General features: G+C 42.6%; 2 protein-coding genes across 2 annotated transcripts in view; one reads left to right on the top strand and one right to left on the bottom strand.

Moving 5' to 3' along the window:
* Positions 1-27,707, top strand: part of stab1 (stabilin 1) — a 54,077-nt gene that overhangs the window by 4,217 nt on the left and 22,153 nt on the right. Inside the window, exons 8-48 of the mRNA XM_084349317.1 lie at positions 806-993; positions 1,192-1,328; positions 2,095-2,222; positions 2,875-2,951; positions 4,738-4,860; positions 9,009-9,149; positions 9,352-9,423; positions 9,895-10,008; positions 10,494-10,547; positions 10,898-10,978; positions 11,075-11,233; positions 11,774-11,836; positions 12,051-12,143; positions 12,293-12,379; positions 12,478-12,589; positions 12,893-13,079; positions 14,149-14,242; positions 14,725-14,883; positions 15,106-15,201; positions 16,551-16,646; positions 17,499-17,546; positions 17,725-17,858; positions 18,677-18,788; positions 19,124-19,201; positions 19,572-19,673; positions 19,776-19,880; positions 20,063-20,197; positions 21,304-21,432; positions 21,537-21,590; positions 21,877-21,990; positions 22,693-22,888; positions 23,719-23,814; positions 23,920-23,965; positions 24,780-24,859; positions 24,962-25,087; positions 25,400-25,473; positions 26,215-26,286; positions 26,491-26,610; positions 26,711-26,758; positions 27,080-27,160; positions 27,431-27,577. Coding sequence (XP_084205443.1) covers positions 806-993; positions 1,192-1,328; positions 2,095-2,222; positions 2,875-2,951; positions 4,738-4,860; positions 9,009-9,149; positions 9,352-9,423; positions 9,895-10,008; positions 10,494-10,547; positions 10,898-10,978; positions 11,075-11,233; positions 11,774-11,836; positions 12,051-12,143; positions 12,293-12,379; positions 12,478-12,589; positions 12,893-13,079; positions 14,149-14,242; positions 14,725-14,883; positions 15,106-15,201; positions 16,551-16,646; positions 17,499-17,546; positions 17,725-17,858; positions 18,677-18,788; positions 19,124-19,201; positions 19,572-19,673; positions 19,776-19,880; positions 20,063-20,197; positions 21,304-21,432; positions 21,537-21,590; positions 21,877-21,990; positions 22,693-22,888; positions 23,719-23,814; positions 23,920-23,965; positions 24,780-24,859; positions 24,962-25,087; positions 25,400-25,473; positions 26,215-26,286; positions 26,491-26,610; positions 26,711-26,758; positions 27,080-27,160; positions 27,431-27,577 — 4,358 coding nt within the window. The remainder of the gene's footprint in view (positions 1-805; positions 994-1,191; positions 1,329-2,094; positions 2,223-2,874; positions 2,952-4,737; positions 4,861-9,008; positions 9,150-9,351; positions 9,424-9,894; positions 10,009-10,493; positions 10,548-10,897; positions 10,979-11,074; positions 11,234-11,773; positions 11,837-12,050; positions 12,144-12,292; positions 12,380-12,477; positions 12,590-12,892; positions 13,080-14,148; positions 14,243-14,724; positions 14,884-15,105; positions 15,202-16,550; positions 16,647-17,498; positions 17,547-17,724; positions 17,859-18,676; positions 18,789-19,123; positions 19,202-19,571; positions 19,674-19,775; positions 19,881-20,062; positions 20,198-21,303; positions 21,433-21,536; positions 21,591-21,876; positions 21,991-22,692; positions 22,889-23,718; positions 23,815-23,919; positions 23,966-24,779; positions 24,860-24,961; positions 25,088-25,399; positions 25,474-26,214; positions 26,287-26,490; positions 26,611-26,710; positions 26,759-27,079; positions 27,161-27,430; positions 27,578-27,707) is intronic.
* Positions 5,220-7,679, bottom strand: LOC311255122 (E3 ubiquitin-protein ligase TRIM35-like). The gene has a single exon (XM_084349318.1). The coding sequence runs from the start codon at positions 7,456-7,458 to the stop codon at positions 6,055-6,057; it is 1,404 nt and encodes a 467-aa protein (XP_084205444.1). The 5' UTR covers positions 7,459-7,679; the 3' UTR covers positions 5,220-6,054.

Here is a 27,707-nt window from a genome sequence, read left to right as displayed (position 1 = left end):
CATTAATTTGGTCCATTCGTCCAATTTGTGTTAGCATGCTAATATTAGCATTCAGCTCAAAGCGAATGAGGCTGATCTTAGCCTGATGAAAGTTAAGGTAGGTCTGAGATTTTAGAGCTGAGATCAGGTAGTCTGAGATGTCCTAAAATGGCCACCATACACGGGATACATCGATAGCAACAAGACCTTTCCTGTGGTGCTAGACTCAGGACCAACTTCATCATCTATTAAACAATCTTCTTTTTAATGAACACAACAGACGGCTAGTCGCGTTTAATCTATGATTTTATTAAGTTTTGATAATGCTCCTAAAGTCCAGAACGATTTTCTTATACTTTTGTACAATTGGTCCAGATCGAGAACCAACTCTAGAACCAGAACTACAACTAGAACAAGGTTTCTTTCTTCCTCTCTCTTTCCGTTTAGAATCAGAACTAGAATCTGGACTAAGACTAGGACCACGACTAAATTTAAAATCCCCCAGCGTCTATAAACAGAAATACGATCAGGACGAGAACTAGAAACTAGAAAAAGAATAGAAACAGATACGGACTACAGCCAGAAACAGTTGTGTATCTCTTTCTTTGTATCCAGGGCTCGACCCAAGGCCAGAACAAGACCTTGACTCAGAACGATTTCCTCTGTCTCACTCTCTGTTTCTTGACCACTAGAAGTAAACTAAAAGCAGGACTAGTATCGAGCCACCTCTTGTGTTTATTATTTATTTATTTAATGAACATGGTTTGTCTTTGTGTTGAGGTTTCAACTCATCTGGACCGAGTTAGATCTTCCTTTTCCTCGTCAGGTTATTGCTCAGCGAGGGACTGTGACGTAAATGCCCAGTGTTCCTCACAGGGGTCAAAGGTCAGCTGCGCCTGTAAGCCCGACTACCAGGGCAACGGCAAGATCTGCGTACCCAGAAACCCTTGCTCTGAGAACAACGGCGGGTGTCCCATCAACTCCACCATCTGTGTCTTCAAAGGACCCAACCAGGTAAGGACACCTAGAAAGGCAGGACGAGGACGAGGACTATAACCAGGACTAGAATGACCATCGGTACCAGAACAAGCAACAGAGAGAGTTGATGTCAGAACTAAAATTCACAAGTCCGAAATCAAAACCAGAGTGAAATCCTGACACCGTTGAACCTCACTGTGTCTCTGTCTGTCTGCCTTTCCATCTGTCTTTCAGTCCAGTTGTGAGTGTATGTACGGGATGTCCCCTGTAGGTGGCAACGCTGCGTTTGGTTGTCAGCTGGTCTCTGCCTGCTCAGCGGACACCTGCGACCCCACAGCTGTCTGTCAAACTGAACTGAATGGACAACCCAGGTCAGACACACCAACAGTTTTACTGTAGACACAAGACTAGAACTAGACGACCGTTCGAGCCAGAATCAAACCCAGTGCTAGTGTCTTTGTCTTTCTTTGTCTGTCCCTGTTGCTCTTTAGCAATAGAACCGGGTCTCGAAGCAGTAGAACCAGGTCTAGAACAACACCCGGACTCCAAAACTCTTCGTCTTCTCTGTGTCTCTGTTTCTTTCCCTTTCAGAAGTAAACAAGAACCAGAGACCAGCACTAGAAGTTAACACAGATTTTTCTGTATCTGTCTGATTCTTGATCTGTACAACTAGAACCGAGTCTAGAACCATTGATAGAACCAGGTTCTAAAACCAGAAATTGAACATGGTTCTCTGTGCCACACTGTTCCCCTCTACAACTATATTAGGACCAGGCTAAAAACCAGAACCATCAAGACTCAGAACAAATTCTCATTCTCTGTTTCTTGCTTGTTCTTCCCCCTTAGAAATAGACCAGTCTGCCTCTCCTGTGCTCTCTAGGACTACAGATAGATCCAGAACCAGGACTTGAACCAGAATTACCACTAGGTTTCTGTCTCTCCCTGCCACAGGCCAGAAACCAGAAAAGATCAAGGACTAAATCTAGACCCAGAGCCCAGACTCGGGTCTTTGTCTGTCTCTAGAACTACAGACGCTGATGTCAGACACTGTTTCTCTCTCTCTGCCGTCAGCTCTTTGTTGGTTTGTGTGAATGTGTGTGCATTATAGTGTCATTAATTCACCCCCATCTCTCTCAGGTGTGTGTGTGATGTGGGTCAGATCGGTGATGGCCGGCGTTGCTATGGTAACCTGATGGAGCGGCTGATGGAGCTGGACAGGAGTGGGAGCCAGAGAGAAAATCTGACCGGAGCCGTTGCCCTGTTCGGTAAAAAGAAACACAAATACGCTGAAAATAATGTTCGACAAAAATGAGACTTTTGAAGTTGATTACTCAAGTTAGGGCTGGGAGATGTCTGCTCGATCGGCACATGACGATGTCTTCAGTGAAACATCGTGGTGGACGATGACGCTGTGTTTATGAATGCGAGGGAGCCTGTCCCCTCGGTGTTGTCACAAGGTAGCAGTTGCGTGGAGACGTAACGTTAGTGCGCTGAGCAGCAACAACTTTTCATTTCCTCTCCCCACATATCACAAACAACAACAACTCTTGCCCTACGGCAACTCTGAGGGGACATGCCTCTTAATTGTGCTCTCTGGTCGGGAGTTAGTGATTTTATTCGAGACCAATTATTAGTTTCCTTTCATGATTTTATTTTGGAAAGCACAATAAGGGCCCTTACCAGCTTTCTAGATACTTATAAGATAAACAAGCGATAATGTGGGTCTAACTTGTGAAATAGGAATAACCATATTTGTTCGACTTGTTGTTATCATTGGAACGCTTTGCTCTAAATATGAACCATGTTTACATTTCCATCTCAGGTCAGGATGTCTGTCTGTCTGTGTTTGTTTCTATGTTGAATCTTTTCTTTGTCCTCTGCCCTCTTTATATGTGTGTGTGTTTGTGTGTGTTTCAGAGAAAGGCTGTTCACTGCTGCTGAGTCACAACGGACCCTTCACAGCGTTCTTCCCTCTGCTGAAAACACCTCTGACTGTAGGTCACCTGTCTGTCTGTCTGAATATACTATTTCCAGCATTTTATTTGAATGATTGCTTCAGTGTTGCTCAGCACAGACACACACGTCTCCTGGATTTCTGTAATTTTGGTGAATGGCTCTACAGTGGTGTGAATCAGAGCTCTTTCATATTCAGATCAGTTATTCATCTCAAACTGATCCAGAATGTAAAAGTGAACAGATTTGAAACAGCTGAATGTCTTTTCAGGTTTCTTTAAAGAGCAATCTTTAGCCTCAGCTCGGTAAGTGGAGCCCACAACAGCGCCGTGATTGGATGTTTCTTACATAAATGCACTTTGGGAGCTGTTTTCTCTCCCTCAGTTCTTCAATAAGGAGAGTTTTGTGTCCATCCAAGTCTCGAAGAGCTCCAGCTATAATGAAATTAACCACGCTGTTACTGCAGAAAGCCTGGTTGCTCAAAATAACTCACACTTCACTGTATTGTTTTGTCTGAGGTGTTGCTCCCCCATGCTGTGGGATATGTGACTCACAAGTTTAAACTTTTCAGTCATCATCAAGCTGCTTTGCACATCTGATGCCTCCCTGTGTAGCAGGCATCCATCTGTGTGTAACTGCATGTCTGAACGCACCACGATGCCTTCCTCGTAAATCATCAACACAGTGAAACAGCATCAGCAGATAAAGCAAATAAATGTCATATGATATAAATTACAGTCCTCTCCTGTCGCCTCGTCCCATCCCAGTGACACACACACACACACACACACACACACACACGCACTCAAACACTCAGCTCGTGCTGAAAACAGACAACTAGTGACAGATGGTCAGTGCAAACTAGAACAAACAAGAGTGTGAGGCCTCTGGGCGCACACACACACACACACACACACACACACACACACACACAGAGAGTCAACCTGACTAAAATCTGAGGTAACCATAGAAACCTGAGTTAGAAATTTAAATTTTCGATGCGTAAAGCAAGAATTCAAAAAGAAAAATGTATAGAAGGGCCTGCAGACTGTAAAGGAACGGTGTGTGAAGGTTTCCGTCTCAACTTGATAAAAAATAAAAAAAGACTTTGACTCAGTAGTTCTGGTACCGGACTGAACAGCACTTACAGAACTTCAAGTCATCTCTAGTTTTTGACTTATGTTTTCTAATGAATACTACTGGAGCCTCCACAATCACTAGATGTAAGTAAAATAAGTCAAGTAGTGAAACTGCACCTTTAGACGCCCCCTACTTGCTGTACTTTGTGTACACCTTTGCCTCTGACTGGTTCACAGACGGAGCTGCTGAACCTACCCCTCTACCTACCCCCAAGAGTCTGAGCAGATGTTGTTTTAAATGCTTTAGCAGTAGCCAAAGATTTGTTCACACCTCCATTACAGGAAAGGAACAAAATAAATCAAAGAGGAGTTAGGGAAGGTTTTGTCTGGGATCTGTTTAATCCTGGCTGAGTCTGTCTGACATTAAAAGACCCAAAAACCCTGCGATCCCAGGTTACATCACGAGTGTGTGTCCTTGTGCATCCTAGGGTGTGTCTCAGATTCATCAGGGCTTTCTGTTGGATTGTCTTCGTTTCCAGCTTTATTTCATTTTCCAGTTCTTTAAACATTTGCACAAATAAAGAGTGCAGTGAAGTGTCCCCTCGGTTCCCGGGCCAACTGTCAATTTGGTAAACAGCTGTAACGTACAACACACCTCTAATAGGCTGTTTTCACCCACTAGAAGGTCGTAAATCACTAATAAATATATTACAGATTACTGACGTACCTAATTACATTGTCTCTACAGGGTGTTAATGAAGAGCTGGTGTGTAAAAACCACTTGATCCTGGGTCAGCACCTCTACAAGAATCTGGAGGGGCGAGACTTCAACCTGTACGGAGGAGCCAGGCTGAGGACCAAAGACAACAAGGTAACACCTCCTCTCGAGAAGACACAACCATGTTAACAACCATTCAAACTGGACACAAGACAAAGCTGCATGCTTGTTTCTTCAGACAAGTATAAGATTAGGACTTGCAGTGTTTTGAAATATGGTTTTCAAAGGGCAGTGTTTGATTTTGATGTGTGGAAACTAAGGAAAACCATTTCTTTTTGACATCTTTTAAAAGAAAGAGTATTATGAACGTATAGCAGTCGAACTGAAGATGGAAAAGTCCTCATGAGGCCTGAATGTTCAAACTGTCTAGATAGTTGAAGATCATTAGAAATACAGAAACATCAACGTAAACTGTCTTTTTAACTTAATTTTTATTGGTCCCCACAATCAGAACGATCCAAAGAAGCATAAGAAGCTGCACAATGTGCGACAGAACATTTTCATTTCATTAGTTTTTGCCATTCCTACCGTCAACATACATTAAGTAATAACACCCTTCTGCCAGTCTGTCTCTCATTAACTGATTTTCCAGTGACAGTGTTTTGTCCCGTCACAACATCCTGCTTCAAAAGAGAATTGCATCACACAAAGAAAGTAAACATGCAGTCTCATGGTATCTGTAAAAACATCACGGCTTTCTCACCATCATCACCACTGTACATATCATAAAAGATCATTATACTTCATTATACAATCGGTATTATCTACAGTGTGATCATCATCCACCGCTACCTGCCACCACCTGAAACTTAATAACACCTTTATCATCTTAATCATCATGCCACACTGTTTTTCAGCATCATAAACCCCATTGATCCCATCATTTCCCAAGTTTAAGTCTGTAAATTAGCAGATTTGTTAAGCAGAACAAGTACATTTACATACATACACTTCTAGCATCATCGTCATCATATTTAATTATCATAACCTGGAGGTTGTGGAAAGGTATGATACCCATCACAGTATAAAACATTTCATTTCATTAAATCAATAAATGTATAGTATTTTTTTTTTTTGGAAACTCACTCAAAGGATAGCTCCACAGATTTTACACATTAAAGTGTTTTTTTAAACAATTACATATGTGAAAAAGAAGTATAAATCCATTAGTATAAAGCTGCATGTAATCTGAAAAATTGCCTCCAGTGATGTCACTCGGTGGCTAAGTTGCATTGTGGGTAATGTTTCTCTGTGACAGCATCACACCCAACACTATCATAATAATCTCTACTTGGGCTTTTCCACCTTCACGGAGACCTTCACTGGTAAAATCTTCAGAGGGACGTGATTCTCGGTGTAGATGTATGGAAACAGGATGTCAGTGAAGGTGTGTGTGAAGGTGTGTATGTGTGTGTTTGTGTCAAGATCGGAGAACGACAGCTTCCCTTTGTCAAAGTCCAGACGTACTCTGATCTTCTGGAGCTTCTTCATCACTGTCAAATCTTTCTCGGGATCTGAATTGGAGAACGCTGTGAATTTACCGTGAGAGAACATAATTCTCCACAATCCAGACTGCAGGCGTCCGTTCATCAGGATGTACTCTCCCAGCACGCCCACTTCCCAGTCCTTGTTGTCTCCGACCTCAACGTCCCAGCTGTGAGTCCCTGAGTTAAAGCCTTCAGAGCTGTGGACGCAGCAGGAGAATTTGGTCCTCTTCGGGTTTTTTGGAAGCTTCTGTTTCTCTCCAGATCTCACACTGGTCAGATCTTCAGAGATGATGAGTTCTGGGTCCGCTGTGTTTGGATCCAGAATCACAGGAGTGTAGGAGACCAACTTCTTCATCTTGTTCCAGATGTTGAAGGTCAGGTTGCCCAGGTGTTTGGCCACATCTATCAGAGCTCCTGAGACCAGCTGTGGATCATCCAGCAGGGGGCGCTGCTGGACTCTCTTCACTGCAGCCTTGTAGTTCTGCAGGAATGAGACGTCTTCAGCTCTCAACTCCCTCTCTGTGGCTTTGATTGTGTCTGACAGAGCTGCTATCTCTCTGCTCAGAGCCTCAATCTCCTTCTTCATCATCGTACTCTTCTGCTCCTCTTCCTCCCTCAGAGCAGTGATCCTGGCCGCCTCCTCCTCTTGTAGAAACTGATGAAGCTTCCTAAATTTCTCCTTAATCTGCCCCTCTGTGCGTTTAGCCTGGACTTTAATGTATTCTGCAGTTTGATCAAAGTTTCCTTTAACTTGTTCAAAGCACTTCAGTTTGTCCTGTAAGGGCTTCAGGGACTTCTGGAGCTCCTCTTTGTGATCCTGTGCAGCTTCATCGATGGGTCTGAATTTGTGGTTGTTGTGTGTTTTTGAGTCTCTGCAGACGACACACACTGGCTCCTGATGGTCCAGACAGAAGAGTTTGAGTTTCTCAGAGTGCAGACTGCAGACAGCCTCAGACCCGGCTGAAGCTCTCTGGTCTCTCTCCCGTAGGAAGGCCTCACACAGGTTCTTCAACGCCAGGTTACGAGGTGCATCGCTCCTCGAGTGTATTGTCTTACAACATGGACACTCAAATGTTTTTTTCCCCCTCCACCACTTCTGCAGACAGTCTTTACAGAAGCTGTGGCTACATGACAAGACAACAGGATCTTTGAAGATGTCCTGGCAAATAGGACAGGAGAGATTGTCCTCTGATCTGGAAGACATTTTGTCTCTGAGTTTAACTGAAAATGCAGCAAGCAAACAGGGAAGTCACTATCGAACGTTCTTGAAAGTTACTTTCACTTTTAGTTTTGGCTCATCCAGTTTCTTACGTAAAATCAGCAGCAGGTTGAAGTGCAAGTATTCAGTTTTCCAGTGAATCCAGTGTTCCCTCCTGCAGCTGTCCTCTCTCAGGAGACGTCGTGGTTTTGGTGTGAATCTTACAGCGTGTCTCTCAGTATGTGTCTCCCATCAGGAACAAGGAAGATGTGTTTCCTGTTTGTCTGTGTTGAGTCTAGGAGGGGGTGGAGCTTTGTTACGACATTTCTCCCGACTGCACTTGTTTATTATAGCAGGTGTGTGTCGCAAGCCGCAGTCTATATTCATCCCAAGTTATTGCATGTTAAAATACAAGTCCAAGGCCATGTTGTACTTCTGTATCAACATGACTTCCAAAGTTCAATCAAGTGAGGATTTCAGAAGTCAAAGTCTGCCCAAACTTTCACAGGTTAAAATCTTTTGTCTTAAAATGTTTAAAACCTGTTTACAGATATATTTTTAAAATCCTAACCTGATATTTACAGTATACAGACAAAGAAAAGACATGCCGACTCTTCATTGGAGTTGTTTTGTCCATTGTTAAAATCTAGCTTTTACAAATCAGGAGTTATTTGATTTCCATATTATTATGGCAGGAAGTTATTATACTTATACTGAAAGCATCAACACTTACTGTAATTAGAAAGTTATGACCTACATATGACCAATCGCTAGTGAAGGGTAAGAGCGATACAAGGACAGACACTCGGGAAGAGGTGGATTTTTGTCTTCACTATGACTATTTACTATTAATTTTTCCTTAGTAAAAAAATATTGCCAGAAATTTAAGAAGAATTTGAGAAAGAAAAGCTGGATGGATATTTAATTAGATTTTTCTATATATTGCTCTCCTGACATGATTTTTTCTGTTTCAGAACAAAAAATAAAATGGAAAAAAAATTGCCCTCTGCGTTTCCTCCGCTCGTTTCCAAGCACCACTTATTTAATACACTGGAGACAGTTTTCATTGGCGCTGTGATCTACCAAAGAAATAGTCCCCGTGGGAGATCATAAAGGATTGTTTGATTCTGTGTCATCGTTACTCACTGACCTTCACACTTCCAGGCTACCTTAATAACGAGCTAAGAGACGACATCGGCCATGAGTTACACGCGTTGTCTGGTGCCCTGGTGATAGAAGAACTGTTAAGACGTATTAAACACTGTTTAAAGCTCAGCGAATGACATAGAGAGGCCCAGTCCCTCCCTTTACTTCTGAAATATATGTACAGAAGTAAATGGCAAGAGGCAAACGTTTGTTTCATCCTGTTGTCGTCTGTTTGAAGATGCTGTCACGCACATTTTCACTTGGAAACCCTTGTTTGGAAGCAGGTTATCAGCCTAAACCTGGCTTCTCGTTTCCACAATGATTAAGTAATCAGATTATTGTCTCAATAACTACAACATACTAGTGCTTATAAACACACTGATCAGTTTATCTGTGTGTGGTTGCTTTAGAGGTTCATCCTGATGGACAACCCCAGCAGACTGTACACCGTCATCCAGGAAGACCTGCCAGCAGCCAATGGGATCATCCACATCATCGACCGGCCAATCACAAGCACACTTTCTCCTGACAGATCTCCTCGTGATGAACAGGTGGATTAAAGGGTCACTTCACTAAATCCGAAAAAACAGACAAAAATATAACATCGACTCAAGTGTTAACTAAAATACTAGATGGTTCCTGGAGTGTCACCTGCATTAACACAGCGTGCAGTCTAAGTTTATATCTTAACTCAGGTGATTTTACAGCAGATAATAAGAGTCAGCCATTTGATCATCTTCTCTTTGTGTCCAGTTTGCTGATAAGACGATTGGAGAGATTCTGACCAAGGATACGAAATTTAACCGCTTCCTGTCTCTGGTTGATGTGAGTATTTTGTTAGCTTGTAAAAGTCTCCTCAGTAAACACGCAATGGCTAATTGTTTTCAACAGGTCATCTAGAAACATTGAAAATTCAGCTGGAAACATTTCAATCAACTCATGGAAGTAACATTGCTTGATTAGCCAGCTAAGCTACAGCTGCCAGCAGTTATCATTTTAGCAAAATCCTTGTATTCTGGCTTTAAATGAGAAGCAGCGCTTGTTTATTTCTCTCTGAAATCAAGGACTCATCGTTTTTGAAACGCTAATACATGTTTTGAAGTTCAAATCCTCCACTGCTCGTGTCAACTGCATGTTGTGGGAGAATGAAATGATTGACAGCCATAGAAACTGTAACCAAGGAGGCGTGGCTTTGCGAGCAGTCAGCTGTCAGACAGGTTGTAGCCAGCTGTAAATCAGATTAGATGCCAGATCCTCGGCTCTAATCAAACACGATGTCATTGTGTGCGATTGCAGAACTCTGGGTCGCCCCCTCCTCTCCGGGGTCCAGGACCCCTGACTGTGTTCGTCCCCACCAACCAGGCTGTGGACCGATCCAGAGATGGCAGCTTCTTGTACATGCTGAGCGATGTAGGTGTTGTTAGTATTTATGTTTTCATGTATTTATTGTATATGTGGTTAGTGCAGATAACATACAGGTTACTTTAAAGGTGCAATATGTAGTTTTGGAGAAGAATTTTAATATTGACAATATTAATGAGGTAATAATTCAAATTAAGAAATATTATTTTTTTCCATTAATGAATAAACAAGCTGTTCTCAGAAGAAAATAAGGTCCCAGAACCCTGTTTGAAGCTAGAAAGGTTGCAGGGTCCGCCAAATATAAACCATAAAAGTAAAACGGTGTGAAATTGTGTTGTCCTTTAAGGTCAGTTTGTTTATTCAGTTTATTCATGAAGACAGAGTTTGTTTATTTAGTTTGTTTAGGCATAAAAACAGCAATGGAGATTTTTCTTGTCTGATTTAAATGTTTTCCCCGAAACTCCATAGTGCAACATAATTACGCTATGTGAAGGTGCTCCTGATATTTTAATGATGTTCTGCTCTTTTTCAAGGCCAAACATAAACTTCAGGAACTCCTCAGACACCATGTTTACTCCCAGGCTGTGGTAAGAGTCTCCACACTGCCTCCATTAATCCCTTCTACCATCTGTCCTTCCCTTCTACTTCTGTCTTCTTGTCGGTCTGTTTTTTTGGTCTAACAGTGAAGAAGGTGAAGAAAGATGTTCCATCTGGCCAACACTTAAGCATATTGTCGTATTTCCTGATCCCATTCCTGCTCTACACAGGATGAACCCTTTATATTTACTGATATCTATGACCTTTCCTTTAACGTCACCCTCAGGACATTTGTAGCTCCACCGCTGATAAGTCCTCAAGAATAACAAAACTCCCAAACATCAGAAAACAAAACAAAATAAACCTTTGAGTTGATGATCTTTTTTTTTTCTGTCCATAGCTGACTGTCGATTCATTGGCTGCTCTCCCTCGAATTCAGACGATGGCCAATCAGATTGTCACCATCACTGTGTCGGATGATGTAAGTGTCACACAGTGTCTCTCATAGTTAGACTTTTTCTCCCCACACATTAGCAGGATCACATTAACACTAGGTGTCCATCTCTTCCCTGTCCAGGGTGAGATCCTATTGGGCGAGAACGGCATCCATCTGGCGAGCACCAACATTGTGGCGTCCAACGGGATCATCCATATGATTGACGGGATTCTCTACCCGCCCTCCATCCTTCCCATCCTGCCTCACCGCTGTGATGTCACTGAGAGCAAGATCACCATGGTGAGCAGGGGGAGGCTGAGAGTCGCATCAAACTCTGAACAAACAAACAAACAAACAAACAGGAGAAAACAGTAACAGATACAGATCATTAACTAGTTAGCTGACAGTGGCTAATGTTAGTTTGCTAATTTATACTGTTGTCAGGTGTTTGTCCTGGTGGAGGACGTTTGATTTGATTTGGCAGGTAAAATGGTTTCAGGTGGTTTTGGATAACTTTGGCTGTTTCCCCCAAAGAAAAGTTTAATTTTAGATCCCAATGAATTCAGAGCGATTTGACAAACAATCACCCAAATAATGTTTTTGGCACTGATGGCTTCTATGAAGGTTGTTTTGGTGTCTTTTATCATGATTGGCAGGATATTTGAATTACAAATTCTCCTAAGCTGCCGACACAGATTGCACCGTGCGTGCTCGGCACCACTGGACGTTATCGTTCATCAGTGTGGACGCTCTCATTGTTATCTTTATAGTTACTTTTACATGCTAAGAGTTAAAGCTGATGCTCATTTTTTGATATTCAGTGTGTTTGTGTGTTTTCAGGGTCCCTGTGTTCACTGCAGCTACCTCTATGAGACTGAGTGTCCAGAAGGTACCGTTGAAATGGTAAACACACTGTTATTACTGCAACGTTTCTATTCTGTTCTGTTCTGTTCTGTTCTGTTCTGTGCAGAGCATCCCAGGAGGGGTCATACGGTAGATTCAATTTGAGCAATTTGTGCACAGATTTTCCCACAACATTTTTTTCTCTACCCTGTGATATCTGGTGAGTAGCATAGACAAGAACAGAAAGCCAACACATGTGTGTGTTTGTCTCCAGGAAAGTCATCAGATTGGCTGTGGTTACACCACATCTCCTCTCAGACCAACACTGAGTACAGGCTGTGCCAAATACTGCAACGCCACCAGAAAGGTGAGCGTGAGATCAGTGAACACTTCATCAGCAGCTTTATGTGTTCGCTGTCTTTACCATGTTGACTTTACGATGATGACTGAGTGAGTACATATGAACTGTGTGTGTGTGTGTGTGTGTGTGTGTGTGTGTGTGTGTGTGTTTAACAGGTAGCAGAGTGTTGTAAAGGTTTCTATGGTCCGGACTGTAAACCCTGTATCGGAGGATTCCAGCATCCCTGCTACGACAAAGGAACGGTGAGCAAATCACAAACTCTTCTGTCACTAAAGCCGTGTTTCTCGACTGATTTGTTTAATTTATTTATTCATACTGTTTTTTTTCCCCTCACATGCAGTGCTTTGACGGTATCCATGGCAACGGCTCATGCAGCTGTCAGTCAGGCTTCACGGGTGTCGCCTGCCACATCTGCTCGGATCCGTCCAAGCACGGAGACAAGTGTGACCAAGGTAACGGCTCCTCCTCGCTAACCGCTGGAGAACAGCGTAATAACTGTGTTTAGATTGAGCATATCTCTTCACATATTCAACTATACGTAACTATATAATAAACACTTACACAAACACACTTTCAGAGGGAGATTGATATTTTTGACACCTGTTAATCATTGTCATAAGTGACAGCTGCCAGCCCCCAGCTGACAGGTGATAAAACTATACGCCTGGTGTGACACCATTGAATAACCTGAAAATGTCACATGATGTGTGTGTGTGTGTGTGTGTGTGTGTGTGTGTGTGTGTGCCTGCATGCAGAGTGTACCTGTGTCCGCGGTGTGTGTGACAACCGTCCAGGCACCAGTGGTGTGTGTCGGAGAGGTTCGTGTTCGGAGGGCTACCAAGGGTCCAACTGTGACAACACGGCTACGCCCTGCGACTCTGACGGACTGTACGAACACTGTCACATCCACGCGTACTGTATAAACACAGGATTGAATACCAAGTAAGATACTCCCGCTACTGCAACTTTCTACGTTAATATGCCACCTGATTTTTATTCTTTTAAACCTTTTAAGTAGTGTGTGTTTTAGTTTGAGTCACATTTCAGTCATTTTGTTAGTTTTAGGTAACTAAAACAGATTATTCTTTTTAGTCTCATTTTTGTTGTTTTAAGTAATCACACATCCCTCACCATCTTGATGTTGAGTGCTCATATCACTCCTAGTGCAGTGTTACAGCAGAAAACCTGAGTGAATCCAGCTGTCATCACAAACTCTGGCTGTTTGAACAGAGCCACTCGGTCCTCGTCATATCGGCTGATATTACCAGATGGTTTGGTACAAAAAAACCATCTGGGAAGTCGTCCTTGAACATTTTTGGAATAAGGTACTTGGCAGATGATCGGACGAACCATCTGCCTATCATGGGCTAACTTCTACAAATCAGATCAATGGTAGCAAGTTGATAAATCAAACTCTTGCCAAAGCCCGTCGAAAGTCGAGTGCATACTTCCCTCCATGTTCTCTGTGCTTCTGAATTTCACCCTGCAGTTGTGACGTATGTTGTGGTGCACCATTGTTGTTTTTGAATGAACAGTAGCTTCTGTTGCCGGTCGTCACATTGAATCACACTGTAGATTCTGATTCTGATTCTGATGCCAAACACTAACTGTCGCTGTTCGATCTGGAAAGACGGATTCACAAGATCACATTTTCACTTGATCTCACAAATCCAGCTGCCAAGCTAACTGCTGAGCAGGCGATCATTCGGGAGCTTTAGTCACTTTTTGTTCACCAACAGCTGATCACTGTGTAGGTGAAGCTTCAGGTGAGCAGCGGAAATTTCAGATAAACCGCACCAACTACACATTTATACATGTCGCATGCTCATGTGACTGCTGCCAACTGCATGCTGAGATGATCCAGCTTACCGTAATCTTCCTTTACCATGATTTAAAGGAGCATTCAGTCATTTTCTGCGGGGCTTCACAAGTGATCCACTCCAGTAACTCCTGTCACCTCAACAGCTGGTGAGTTTGTTCATCAAAAATCTGTGTGTGTGTGTTGCACCAGGTGTTTGTGTAAGGATGGATATGAAGGTGACGGTCACGCTTGTTCTGCCATCAACCCCTGTCTGAAGAGCAACCGAGGAGGCTGCGACACCAACGTAAGACTTTCTCTTATATGTGTGTGTTTGTCTGTATTGTCTGTGTGTGTTTGTATAGTAATAAGTGTTGTGTTGATGAAGGTTCTCAGTCATCCAGGTCCTTGGTTTTCTAAGTGCTGTATCGTAGGCAACTGGACGTGTTTCAGTTTCTTGCAGACGTTTCATCTCTCATCCAAGAGGCGTCTTCACTTCAAATAACTTGAGGGATGTTGCAGGCTTTTAAACTCAGTGTGGGAGTGTCCTTACACGTGTGAGCTCTGAGTTTCAGAGTCGTTAGGGCCACTTGTGAGGTCAGAAATAACTAAACTAAAACTCAAAACCACGACAGTCTGACTAGCAACTTAAAATCTGCTTCAAACATCAGCAGTATTGGATATGGAAACGGATTCATCAACAGAAATTTTCTGTGTTGTTGTGTTGTGTTGTTCAAAGCTGTCTTCCCGTCTTTACAACATCCTCTCTCTCACCACCTCTCTCTACAGGCAGAGTGTGTGTACAAGGCTCCAGGCAGCGCGTCATGCACGTGTGGTAAAGGTTGGACAGGTGACGGGACAGTGTGTATGGAGATCAATAACTGTGAGTCGGACAGTCGAGGAGGCTGCAGCCCCAACGCCAACTGCAACCACATTGGACCCGGACAGGTCATTTACCAAGAGTTAATGATAAATGATAAACTGTTAACTAGACAGCTTTTAACACTTAACGGCATCTTCTTTGTGCCTGTTTTGTCTCTCAGTCATGTCTGTCGAGCACTCCTCGTCTTTCTGAAGAGAAACCGCCATTATCTCCTTTTGTCTATATGATCAATAAAGTAGTTACTATTCAGCTGTCTGACTGTAAACGTCGTGTCCGTGTGTCTCCAGAGTGAGTGTGTCTGTAAAACAGGTTACATGGGAAACGGCATCGTGTGCGACCTCATTAACCCCTGCATCAAGAACAATGGAGGCTGCCATCAACTGGTAAACACACACACACACACACACACACACACACACACACACAAAACTTTTGGATTACCTTCATACCGACCATATGCAAATAAAGACAAGAAATATGACAGGAAATATCAATAAGATCAATTTTGTTCAATCTTAATACAATTCGAGATCAGAGTGATGTTTTGTGAGACTCGTGAAGTGTTTTTTACTGAATATATCTGCAGTTTAATTATTACTTATTTTTTCTTGCCTTCTTGTCGAAGTGCTGCTGCAGAGATGAGACTGTCACAGATGGTTTCCCAAACTGGAAGTGCAGAAACACATAAGAGAGGGAGACACACAGAAACAAACTTTCAGAATAAGTGTCTCTGGATTTCCCAGAATATCATCCAGAGAATATGTTGTTTCTTTCAGGGGGTTTGGGGGGTCCTGTTGTTGGGTGTGGGATGCACCCTCAAGCCAAATGTAGAGGAAGCACGGAGAGATTTCTGGCCTCAGGCAAAATCTTAGCTACATGTTAAAATCCAGTCCATGGCTTTATAGTCTCTTTGATCTGACTGCAACAGCGGGGGTCTGCTTTGTGTGTGTGCGTGTCAGAGACTTGAGTTGATCTCCAGCTAAAATAATCAAAGGAATAATTTTATCTTCTTCACATCCTGCTGTTACATTGTGATCTTCACAAGACATTTATTCTCTTTATTGGGTTGAAGGGCCGCTCGGTCTGGCAAGTGTCAGATTGATACTTTTACTATCGAGAGGTGAAAGGGCCAATTCGGCGAGACACTCGTCTCCCTGTCAAAACAAATCGGTCCTCCCCACAGAACTGAGAATTGTGAGTAAGGCTGACTTTGCACGCACCACTCAAAGAAAATAATCACCACAAGCTTCCTAAAACTTTTCCAAACATGCCCCAATTTTTTTCAACAAGCCGAGTGCCATCATTAGAGAAAACATCTCTATGGACAGTCTCTCCATAACTCTGTAACTCACACCCAAGCAATCTAGACGGATAAATGAAACTACAGGCAAGAGGAAATATGTGTAACTTTGATAAACTATCCCTTTAATGGTGGTTATTAGTATGTGAAGTCCAAAGCACCCACAAATTACAACTGAAGCCGTGTCCTGATCTGCTCCTTACCATTCATGTCTGCGGAGCACCCAGGACATTTATTTTGGAAAGTTCATGCTGCTCTTTAGTTTAATTTCAAATTCTTTTCCCGACTTTAAGAGATTAAAACTGTGGTATTTCTTCATCTGAAGAATATGATTGTGTTATTAGTGGTTGTTAGATTCAGATAATTGTTTGTGATTGCTGCAGTGTCAGTAGGTCAAACACATTTCCCATGATGCCTCTATGCTGTACTCAGGCAAAGTGTGAGAAGAAGGAGGGTGGATCTCACACCTGTACCTGCCCTGACGGCTACGCTGGAGACGGAACCACCTGCTATGGATCATTACTGGATGTAAGTAGTCAGACCGGTGTAATATAGCGACCTCCCAATCGAGTTGTTTTTCTCCCCATTTAGGCCCCTTAACAGTGTGTGCCTGCCAAGTCCGATTCAGTGTTGACTAATTATGTATCCAACAGATTGAAATTATTCCTCACAAGCTAATTAAACAAACTACTGGACGTTCTGGTTGAGAGCAATTCAATTGGTTGCAATTTGATGCATCTCAAACTGAATAAACAAAATAAATAAAATGCCTTGCTGTCCGGTTAATGGCACCGCCAACAGCCTTGAGCAATCATACTCACACGTTAACACCAGCGTGTCTTCCCTTTCTTTGTGAACACAGTACCAGCCTAGCTTGTTAGCCTCAGCTAGCTTGTTAACTTGGTCCCACTTCCAGTTACCGGGCTTGATTCGGCTCATCTCAGCTCCACCCACACTCCACCTCTTTGCACCTTTTTGGATTTACCGGGAGTTGGGTGGAGTCAGCAGTGCCTGATTGAGCCCAGAGCCCTTGAGTAGAGAGAGTCACGTCATCTCTGGAGCATTTTTTTTTAAAGCAATGGCAGATCGTGTAGCCTCTCAATATTTCCCAGACGTTAGCTGCAAATACTAGCAGCACAGTACTATTTATCCATCCATCCATCCATCCTAATGGCCGCAACGCCAGATTCTGTCTGAATGCAGCCCGACTCCAGCGATGGAAGATGGTGACCACCCAATGAGCTTCACATATGGCTCTTCTGAAACCTATGGTTGACATCACAGAGATGTCATGTTTTGTACACTGCAACCTATATTTGTCTACAGTGTCCAGTCTGACGAAACCCTATAATAACTGTGTGTGTATGTGTGTGTTTGTAGGAGCTGGACATGAACATAAAGCTGTACAGTTTCTACCGACTGATCCAGGTGTGTACGAACCAGACTCACTGATCTATATATAGTCAAACTAAGCAACATTATACTTAGCTGGGCAGCCAAACTCATTTTCCCTGTGAGGATTAATAAAGTAGTAGTTGGTTCAACAAATAAATAACTCAGCAACCATAAAGATGATGACTGTTATGTGTGCTGTGTATGTTTTCAGAAATGCAGTCAAGCCGCAGAAGACCTGAGTGGGAACCTCACAGTGTTGGTTCCTTCCAGAGACGCTCTGAGGAACATCAGTTCATCTTCCAATACCTTCTGGACCAGCCGACACCACCTGCCTCACTTCCTGCGGTGAGTCACATGGTGGTGCTTGGAGTTTGTGTGTAAGGATGTGCAGCATCCATCAGACAGACATGTAATAGTATCCACTTAACACTATGCTCAGAAGCTTGCACCGGAGATATGATGTGCTGCCATCGTACATGTGATGGATGGTTGTTGTTCTGACTGTTCTGAGCAACTTTATGTTATGACTTCATGTCATGTCAAATCCCTGAGTGATGTAGAGTAACATTAGAAGAGCAGGAAGGATCATTTTCAAGCTAGCGTGCAGGTCACGGACGTTGATTTATCTTTGTTTTCATCAACATCTATGAGGCTTTTTGCTGACAAATGTACAGGTGTTTTGTGTCAACTTTAGCCTTCTTAAACTTGGACGTGTGAATAGTAAACTCTTGCCATGAGTATAGTGCTGCAGCTAGCTCGATGTGGCCAACAAGTGCTCTCATGTTCCCGTTTAGCTCACCAGCTACAGTAGTTCTTGACAAGTCCTACAAGTGAGGAATGTGGAAAACTCCCCAACAACAGTACGATTTCCTTTTTGATTAAGCTACATTTGGTGAAAACTAAATTTCCCATCTGTTCTAGGAGTTTTTTTCTTCAAGATGATATGTATCTGTGGGCCATTTTGACAAATTAATGTAGCACATTGGTTCATCTTATCAAGATCTTTATTGACAAAAAGAAAAATGTAGACGCAGCATTGTACTTTCTCAATGTCCTTTGACCTGCTCAGGAAACCTGCTGTTTTTCTCTGATAAAGCTGATGCTTAATCATGCTTTACTGGATCCACCAGGAACCCTAACCCTTTTCCACCTCCTGGTTGCAGGGCCCACTTCCTGCCGGGCATCTACTCCAGAGAAGATCTTGACAGACTCGTGGGTAAAAGGCTGCCCACTCTGAACCCTCCGACCTACTGGGAAGTCACCAACAGCAGCGGGGTGAGAATGGGGTAATTGTGACAGACGACTGACTATAAATGTGGGTGGATTTACCAAAACTCATATTTGTGAGAAGGTTGTGTGTATAAATTCCCCTGATGTTCAAGTGCAAATACAACAGATGTACTGAGGGTTGCTGTGTCATGCTTTGCGCCGTCTCCTATGCAGCCAAGAACACGCCGTCTATACACACACATTTGGTTTCTGCAGCCTCCAACAATACGTTGTGAGCTACTGCCTCAGGAAATCAGACATTAGTTAAATATCTCAATCGCACCTGAGATATTTTCCGACCTTGGATCGGAGTTCGATTAAGTGTTGTTCTTTTGTTCCAGGTGATCCGCATTGGAAACGCCTCCATCCTCACCCACAACCTGCCTGCGCTCAACGGCTACATCCACGTCATCGACAAGGTGAGAGTCAGCCACTTCACAGTCAGGGGGATCCAGGGTAGAGCAAACAACATGCTGCTGAATGACTTCCTCACTAGAGGAAAGATCATGGGGTTGTTGAGGGCTGATCCTCTGGAGGCCACAAACATTTAAACATGTTGTAAACACGACTATTTACAGCAAATTTCCTGACAATGTGATGAAAAGGCAGACGACATTATCCTTAAAAGCTTAGTAAAACAGTCTTGGTTTGCCAAGTTTCATGAGTGAAAATGAATTTGAGGGCAAGTTTTTCCCCTTTTGGTTCCTAAATAAAACTGATATCCTGTTTGTTTGTTTGTTTGTTTGTTTGTTTGTTTGTTTGTTTGTTTGTTTGTTTGGGTGTGTTCAGATTCTCACCCCATCACGCTCAGACCTCCCCCCCGAGCCGCCCACCCTGATGGCAATCCTGAACTCGTCTTCCAACTTTACTCTGTTCAGACAGTACGCCCTGGTAAGATTTCTGTCTGTCCGTCTGTTTTCTGTCCGTCTTAACACGATCTTCTAAATTGTTCAGTGTGTCTTAGTGTGAGTGGATGTGTGTGTGTTTTCACAGATGTACAATCTGTCAGATGAGCTGGGTTTGGGTGACTTCACCATCCTGCTGCCAACAGATGATGCCATCAGGCAGCACCTCAGCAGGACCAACACCTCCCTCCTGGTAGGTCCACACACACACACACACACACACACACACACACACACACACACACATTAGTCTGGCTCTGTTACGTGACGATGACGTTCTCAATCCCACCGAAAATGCTCTAATTGGTCTCATCGGTTAGTTGTTTCTTCCGACTGGGGAATTGAACTGAACTTTAAAACACTTCTTCTGTTCAGGACTCTGATGTGTTCAAGTACCACGTGATTCTCAATGAGCTGCTCTTCCCTGACCACCTGTTTGACGGCACGTTGAAAAGCACAATGCTGGGCATCGACTACCAGGTCATGTTCCACCTAAACAACGACAACAAGGTACTGTAACAATAGCCGGACCAGCGCAAGCTTCACGGTCATGTGACCAACTTTCCAGAAGGTGTCTCATATCAGAACATTGAAGGCTTGTCTGTTAGTTTAAGAGGCTGCGTCCACCAAGGCATTTTTCCCAGCTGAAAACACCCAGCTAGGAATGCCTGAGAGGGCTTTTGAGCTGCAGTGCTCAGCTGAGATGCTTAGACATGAATTATATGCAGACGTAACAGTTAATCTATGTGTTGCATGTACATATCTGCGAATCTGAAGTCTTTGTTTAGCAATTGTACATGTTGGACGTGATTCTCCACTGTGATTGGACGGCACGACGGCTCCTGGTGACCGAAAAAAAACCAACTTGTGAACTTGCGCTCAGCAAAGAATAGATGCTTAGCGCCTCATCACGCTGCTGGAGTTTGTACTATAGTGTACATATTTGCACACAATTCAAAAAAATAAGCTGGCCTTGGTAACACAGCTCCTTTTGCATTCAGAGCAATTTTTGAATAGAGAAATTATTTTTCAGTTCATGCATTTTTAGTTAAAGTGAAATGCTTTTGGTGGAGCAGTTGAGAGCAGTCGTTTCCTCACATATTTACCTGGTGGTGTGTTCAAGGGCATTCAAGCACCTGAGTCCATGCTGCAAAACAGCAGAATTAATATAAGAAAAACAAGTTAACTCACATTACCCTTTTCACAACATCCATATTTGCATAACATTTATCTTCTGAGTTTGATTTTATGACAACAATCATTGTCAATAAAATGCTTCCCGGCAGCAGACTGTCAGTTTGAGGAGATACTCGTCTCTGAGGAGAGTTCTTGCTCACTGCTGCATTATTCAGGTGATGATAACAAAACTTTGACAGAAAATTGAACCTTCCAAAACGTTGACTGTAATGGACTATCTATATGCAGCAAGCTTTAAATCTCTGCGAGTTTATTTTGATGGAAATTAACTTCCAGCGGCTGCCTGGAAAGAGAGAAGTTGATCTAAAAACGGACGGGATGGTTGGAAAAAATGAGCTTTTTTTTATTTGTACTTTTAATAATGTATAAATCAGACAGAGTGAAGAGTCTGATCAGTTTCTCCTCCTCTCGTCCTCCAGACAGTTGTGAACGAAGTTCCTCTTGACGGCACTTTCATTGAGACCCAGACCGGCATCATCATAGTCCTCCCTCAGGTCCTCAAAGTCCACCGCAACAGATGCAGTAAACAGGTCACCGTGCAGGTCAACGTAAGGATGGAGGGAGTGAACAATCAATCGATGGATGGATGGATGGATTGATTGATTGATTGATTCCAACCCTTTTGTCTCTCTCTCTCTGTCTTTGTCTCCAGGGAAGGTGTTCAGACTGTGATGGACCACCTCGATGCTTATTCAGCTACAAACCAGTAAGAAGGCTGCTAGTTTACAGGGAGTGGACACAAAAACATGAACTCCTTTTTTTCAGCATTCTCCAGAAACACAAACTACAGCTTCAAAAGTGACCGCAGAGATAAATCACCTACCAAATTCTAACATTCACAAAGTAAAGCTTGTTGGTCAGCTGCTGCTGTTATCTGCACTGCACTGAAAATAAGCTGTTTCTGCGAGTTATGTCTTTACTTTTTGAGCAGGTTAATTTGACAAACTAAAGTCAAAGTTGTGTTTCTGTGTTTCTGCTGTGTTTCACTGCAGATCAGAGAAAAGTTTCCAGTCAACATGAAATCCAACTGTAGATTCAGGAAGCGAATCGGATCCAGGAGGAAGTCGGTGCCAGGCTGTCTCCTCAAATGTCTTAAGTTCATGACGGTATGCAGACACTCGTACTAGGACTTCAGTGCTACAAATATAAAACCGGCTCTGAGTCGGGAGTCAATCTTATTTAATTATACCAACAACCACTAATCATTTCCGGTTTTTTGTCAGAGGAATTAACTCTCAAATAAGCAGCTCATTTGATTTGGTCAGTCATTCTCAACACTTTTTAGTCTCCGTTTTCATTTTAGTCTCAACGCTGTTTTGTAAACTCTATCCAGAGACTTACAGTCTCAGGTCTAGTACTTAAACTAGTAGTAACATTATTGCTCTAATGACTGCAAAGACTACAACTACTTGCAACAATAAGCTAAGAGTAAGAGTCCGTCAGCCAAAATGCTGTTGAGCGATCAAGATCAACTGCTCTGATTCTGCAAGAACTGAAATACAATTTGATATTATTTTTGTTGTTTTTATATAATTATTAGTTTTTATTAAGTTATGTTAATTTTCTCCAGAAAATAAACTCATACATTTTATTTTCCTGGTGTTACACATTGCTCTTGCCCATGTAAAGACATGTGGGTTGTTAGAGTGAAGGTGTAATAATCATTTATATCACAAACACTAACAAACAAACATCACTTTACCAAACCGATGAAGATTCCAAGTCTGAAAAGGGCGTAATGACGATGACGATGATGATGATGATGATGATGATGATGATGATGATGATGATCATGGTCCGTCCTGCAGGATCATGCCTGTTGCCCCGGTTACTATGGCCATGAGTGCTTCAAATGCCCCGGAGAGGTTGGCAGCTGGTGCTCCAATCATGGGGAGTGTCAGGATGGTAACGATGGTAACGGGGAGTGCCGTTGCTACGAGGGTTTCCATGGCACTGCGTGTGAGGACTGTGAGCCAGGACGGTATGGAGTCAACTGCTCCTCTAGTGAGTAACACACACACACACACACACACACACACACACACACACACACTTTCATCCTGTCAGAAACACTCAGTCTGCCATGATGAACCACAAGGGGGCAGAAATACAAGGCAAATCCAGTTTTGCTGTCTTGTACACCAACAGTCACATTTATTGAGCAACATAACTGATACACAGCATTATCATGGGCAGCGACACAGACATTTAAATAAAATTTGCAAAGCTTACAAATCTACCACATTAAAAAACCTCAGACAGTTACACACCTATAGTATAAGGCTAACAAACCTGTGATGCTAGCAAAACTGTGAAGCACAAAACTAACAAAACCATGAAACTAGCAGAGGCTGCAAAAAACACACTTTCTGTACTCAAGTAAAAGTAAAAACTTTCCCTCTGAATCACATTTCTAACGCCCATTTCTGTGCGTACTTGACTGAACCTCATATCATATTAATATAATTCAAAGAGTAAGTAACTGAAGGGTAGATCAGTGGGATGGATATTTGTGAAAAACTGTAGGGAGTAAAAGTAATGAGTTGTCAGAAAAATAAATAAACACAGATACCTAAAAAAATGACTTAAGTAAACTTGCTAGCCGGCTAACAAACCTGTCACACTAACATACCTTTGAGGCTAATAAACCTGCAATGCTAACAGTCGCAAAGCTATCATGCTAACACACCTGTGGACTAACAAACCCATGAAACCCCTTAAGCTCACAAACCTACAACTTTAATCAACAAACAAAAACCAATGATGATGAGAAGCCTCTGAGGCTGCTGTCTGCTTTCACAGTTAATCGGTGTGTGTCTGTGCGTATGTTGCAGAGTGTGTGTGTGACCATGGGAAGTGTGAGGACGGTCTGGCAGGAAGCGGCAGGTGCGTCTGTTATAAAGGCTGGAAAGGAGCTTCCTGCTCTGTAGGTAAGACGCACACAAACACACACTCGCGCACACACTGAAATGTAACTACACTCCATACCCTGGTGTCACCGCAAATCTGTTTGTGTGTGTGTGTGTCTGTCACAGAGATTAAGGATGACGCCTGTGGAGGTGTGTGTGACGAGAACGCCAAGTAAGTCCTCCTGTTGTTGTGCCTACAGCTGGTTTGTGTGTGTGTGTGTGTGTTATAACTCTAATATAACAGAATACACTGGGATGAAAAATCCTACCTGGCTGGAGCTGCAACATTTTACTGGTTAATTGATTAGTTAACTATTAAATTAATCACCAACTATGTTTTCAGTTAATCAGTGTGAGTATTTATATATGAAAAACGTCTAAATTCTCCATTTCCATCTTCCTAGAAGCGAATATTACCTGTGTTTTTTTACACCATAATAACAGTACACAAAATGTATCGTATCTGTCGTATCGCATCGTTGTGTCGTATCTGTCGTATCGTATCTGTCGTATCGTATCTGTTGTATCGTATCTGTCGTATCGTATCTGTTGTATCGTATCGGACGTATCGCATCGTTGTGTCATATCTGTCATATCGTGTCATATTCTATTTTTCGTATCACATCGTCGTATCGTTTTGGGAAAAACACAGATCAACATTTCTAACTATTTTTTGACATTTCTTTTCTATCAAAATACTAATCGATAACTTGAGAAAATAATCAGCAGATTAATTGACAATAAAAGTAATCGTTTGCTACAGTCCTACCTGGCTGTCTGAAAGCATTCATATATATATAACAATGTAATGCGCACTTCAGATACACAGACGGTAGTTGTTTAGTAGGATCAGTTCATTGATTTGTTGATAAGAAAAACAGAGATTGTTGCTAGACTTTAAATGTGGCAAAATGGTTGCAGTTGATCGCTGCTGTCAGATTCATCACGATGTGTCACATAGTTATTAAACAGTTTCTCCTCTGCAGCTGTATAACAGGTCCACAGGGTACAGCTGCTGCCTGCGTGTGTGTGGCTGGATATGTAGGCAATGGAACGCACTGCAAAGGTAAAAATGTTGACACACACACACACACACACGGACATCCTATACAAATGTTAAATATTAAATCTGGTTTAACTAATCTTTTTTTCGCTCGTTGCTTCTCAGAGCTGGATATGTGCAGCTGGTCTAACGGTGGATGTTCAGAGTTCGCCATCTGCACAAAGGTCTCAGCAGGAATGAGGACCTGTACCTGTAAAGAAGGGTACACTGGGGATGGGGTCGTCTGCCTGGGTATGTAGTCCTGACCGTTGGTGCGTTGATCTAGTCCAGTTATACTGTACGACTCTGTAGATACTACAGAAAGGATTGACGATGTGAGACTTCACATTATGCATTTATTGCTCATTACTCCTTTCAAACGCTCAGAGAGTACACAGCTGCTCTTCCTGGCTGTGATGTTTGAACCTGTGGCTGTGGATATGGTTTATAATGCAATTAATATGGCTGGGATTTTTTTTTTAAATGCCACTGTGACCTCTTGGAGCTCGGTAGCTATTGTAATGTGTCATAACAATTCATTTCCAATGTGTTGTGTGTTCACAGAGGTTGACGGTTGTCTAGTCAACAATGGAGGCTGCCATAAATCGGCAGACTGCCTCAGGACCGGCCCCAACACTGTAAGACTGCAGTAAAATGTCAGATTTTCATGGCACACACTGACCAAACACACAAGCCATCACTGTACCTGAGAGTCTGTTCAGTTTCAGTCAGGTGAGGGCACGTTCAATCACGTTTCAGGAGTGAGGACCAAGAAGCATCTGCGAGCTTCCTTAAAGTAAACTTTAGTTTTTTACAATCTTGGCATTGTTTTTATAGTTCTGGCAACCAGACCAGACTTTGCCAGGTCCGAGTACGTCCACGTGACGCTGGTTACATTTGTCTTTTCTTCTCAGATGTATAAGCGAGTCCAGAACGCTCCAACAGTCAAACAAACTGCTTATTTAGCCAAATTAACTAAACCACATTATTTGCATGGCGAGATTACCAACGGGCAAAGTGGGCAGCTGGTGCTGCGAGTGCCACTTGGTCTGTGCAATTTATAATTTTGTTTGGGTGTATGTACATCTTAAATAAGGGCCCCCTACTGGCCGCTGTAGATTGTTTAATCTGTGGATAAATGGGTGGTGGCGGCAGACGATTGCCCCAAAATTGCAGCGGGAAACAATTATTACAAAACCCTGTTTAAATGTATCTAAAATAAAAACCCTAATAGCTGGAAGAGTCATTCATAATTACAAAGTTCAAATCAGTTGTGGAGTGCTGAAATAATAATATTTTATTCATGTCTCTAAGTTTAAAAACAGACGGATGAATTGATCGTTTTACTGACTGTTTTCTTACTGTTTTGTCGTCTTTAGACGTCCTGCCGGTGTCAGATGGGCTTCCGTGGACCAGGGAGGTACTGTTACGCTGTCAACCCCTGCAAAACTGTATGTATACTGTATGTGTCATTTTGCTGATTCTTCTGCCAGCCATCTGTTGTATTCTGCACTATTGTAAGATACTGATACGTGTTTTCTTATAATAAAAAAGATATATATTATTGTATCAGAAAGGAAAATGGTTGTAGGGCTGTTAATGCCTGTCCTGTATCAGTGATTTAAGGTTGTGTGTGTGTGTGTGTGTGTGTGCAGGACAATGGTGGCTGCAGTAAGCATGCTCGCTGTGAGTACTTTGGTGATGGTCAGAGGAACTGCACCTGCCTCAGAGGTCACTTGGGCGATGGCTTCGAGTGTCGGGGAAACACCCACAATGTGAGTCACATGACCTCTGACCTCTCTCTGACTTCTGACCTCCAGCTGCCACACCCCTCCCCCCCCTCACAGGAAGTGTTTTTGTCCATCTGTCCTACAGGAAGTGTTTCGGCAGCCAGAGAATGCCTTCTTCCGTCAGATGTTTTCAGTGAGTCATATTAAAACCCGCCTTGTTATTAAAACTTTCACTTGCTCTCTGAACTGTAGGTTGGACTTCATTTAATTTTCAGGTGGCACAGAGCTTATATGAGGGACAAAAACATGACAGTATAATGAAAGTATAAATAAATGAATACATGCAGAAATAAAAGACCTGCAGGAATAAATAATGAAATGCAGAAATAAATAAGTAAGCAACTGCAGAAACATATAATTAAATACAGAAGACCTTTCAGTCCAAAAGGAGCATAAGTTGATCTGAACCCTGATCTGTCATGTAAGTTAATTTTGTTTCCTTTGTGTTTCTCAGAAATCGGGGTCTCGTGGTCTTTATGGTGACGGACCGTTCACTGTCTTCAGCCCTGTAGAGCAAACCAACAACGACTCCTCTGTATGTGCATCTACTGTTTGAATCTTATCTAATGTAGCAATAATTATACGAATCATCTTATCCCGTGTTTTTGTTTATCCTTAAGATTCAGCGTCTTACCCCAAACAAACAATACAGCCATTTAAAGCTGAATCACAACATTAATCGTACAATAAGTCAATATTTTTATGTGAGTCATCAGGCTGGAATACGGTTGCTGATGCCTAATGTGTACTGTACGTCACTGACTGGTGTGTGTGTGTGTGTGTGTGTGTGCGTGTGTGTGTGTAGTATTATGAATGGGACCAGTCCGGTCGTCTTGCTGATCTGGTTCGGTACCACATCGTTTCCTGTGAAACTTTGACCTTGGCTGACCTCAAAACCACCAAGCTCGCTGTATCAACGTCGGGACACATGCTGAGCTTCAGCCTGCGAGAGGTAATACACACAGACGAGCACAGGCACGCACACACCATAATAAATAAACACACAAGTGGTGGACTAAATAATACAGAATATTGATCAACTTAATACAGCAAAAGTCAGCCCCCTCTGGTCGACAACCGGA

This window comes from Pagrus pagrus (genome assembly GCF_965226575.1).
Source record: "Pagrus pagrus genome assembly, chromosome: 3".
Lineage (NCBI taxonomy): Eukaryota > Metazoa > Chordata > Actinopteri > Spariformes > Sparidae > Pagrus > Pagrus pagrus.
The sequence above is the reverse complement of the archived record's forward strand: the minus strand, read 5'-3'. Positions and strand labels throughout refer to the sequence as shown.

Coding starts and splice junctions, on each gene's coding strand:
- LOC311255122 (XM_084349318.1), bottom strand. CDS start 7,458: ATGTCTTCCAGATCAGAGGACAATCTCTCCTGTCCTATTTGCCAGGAC.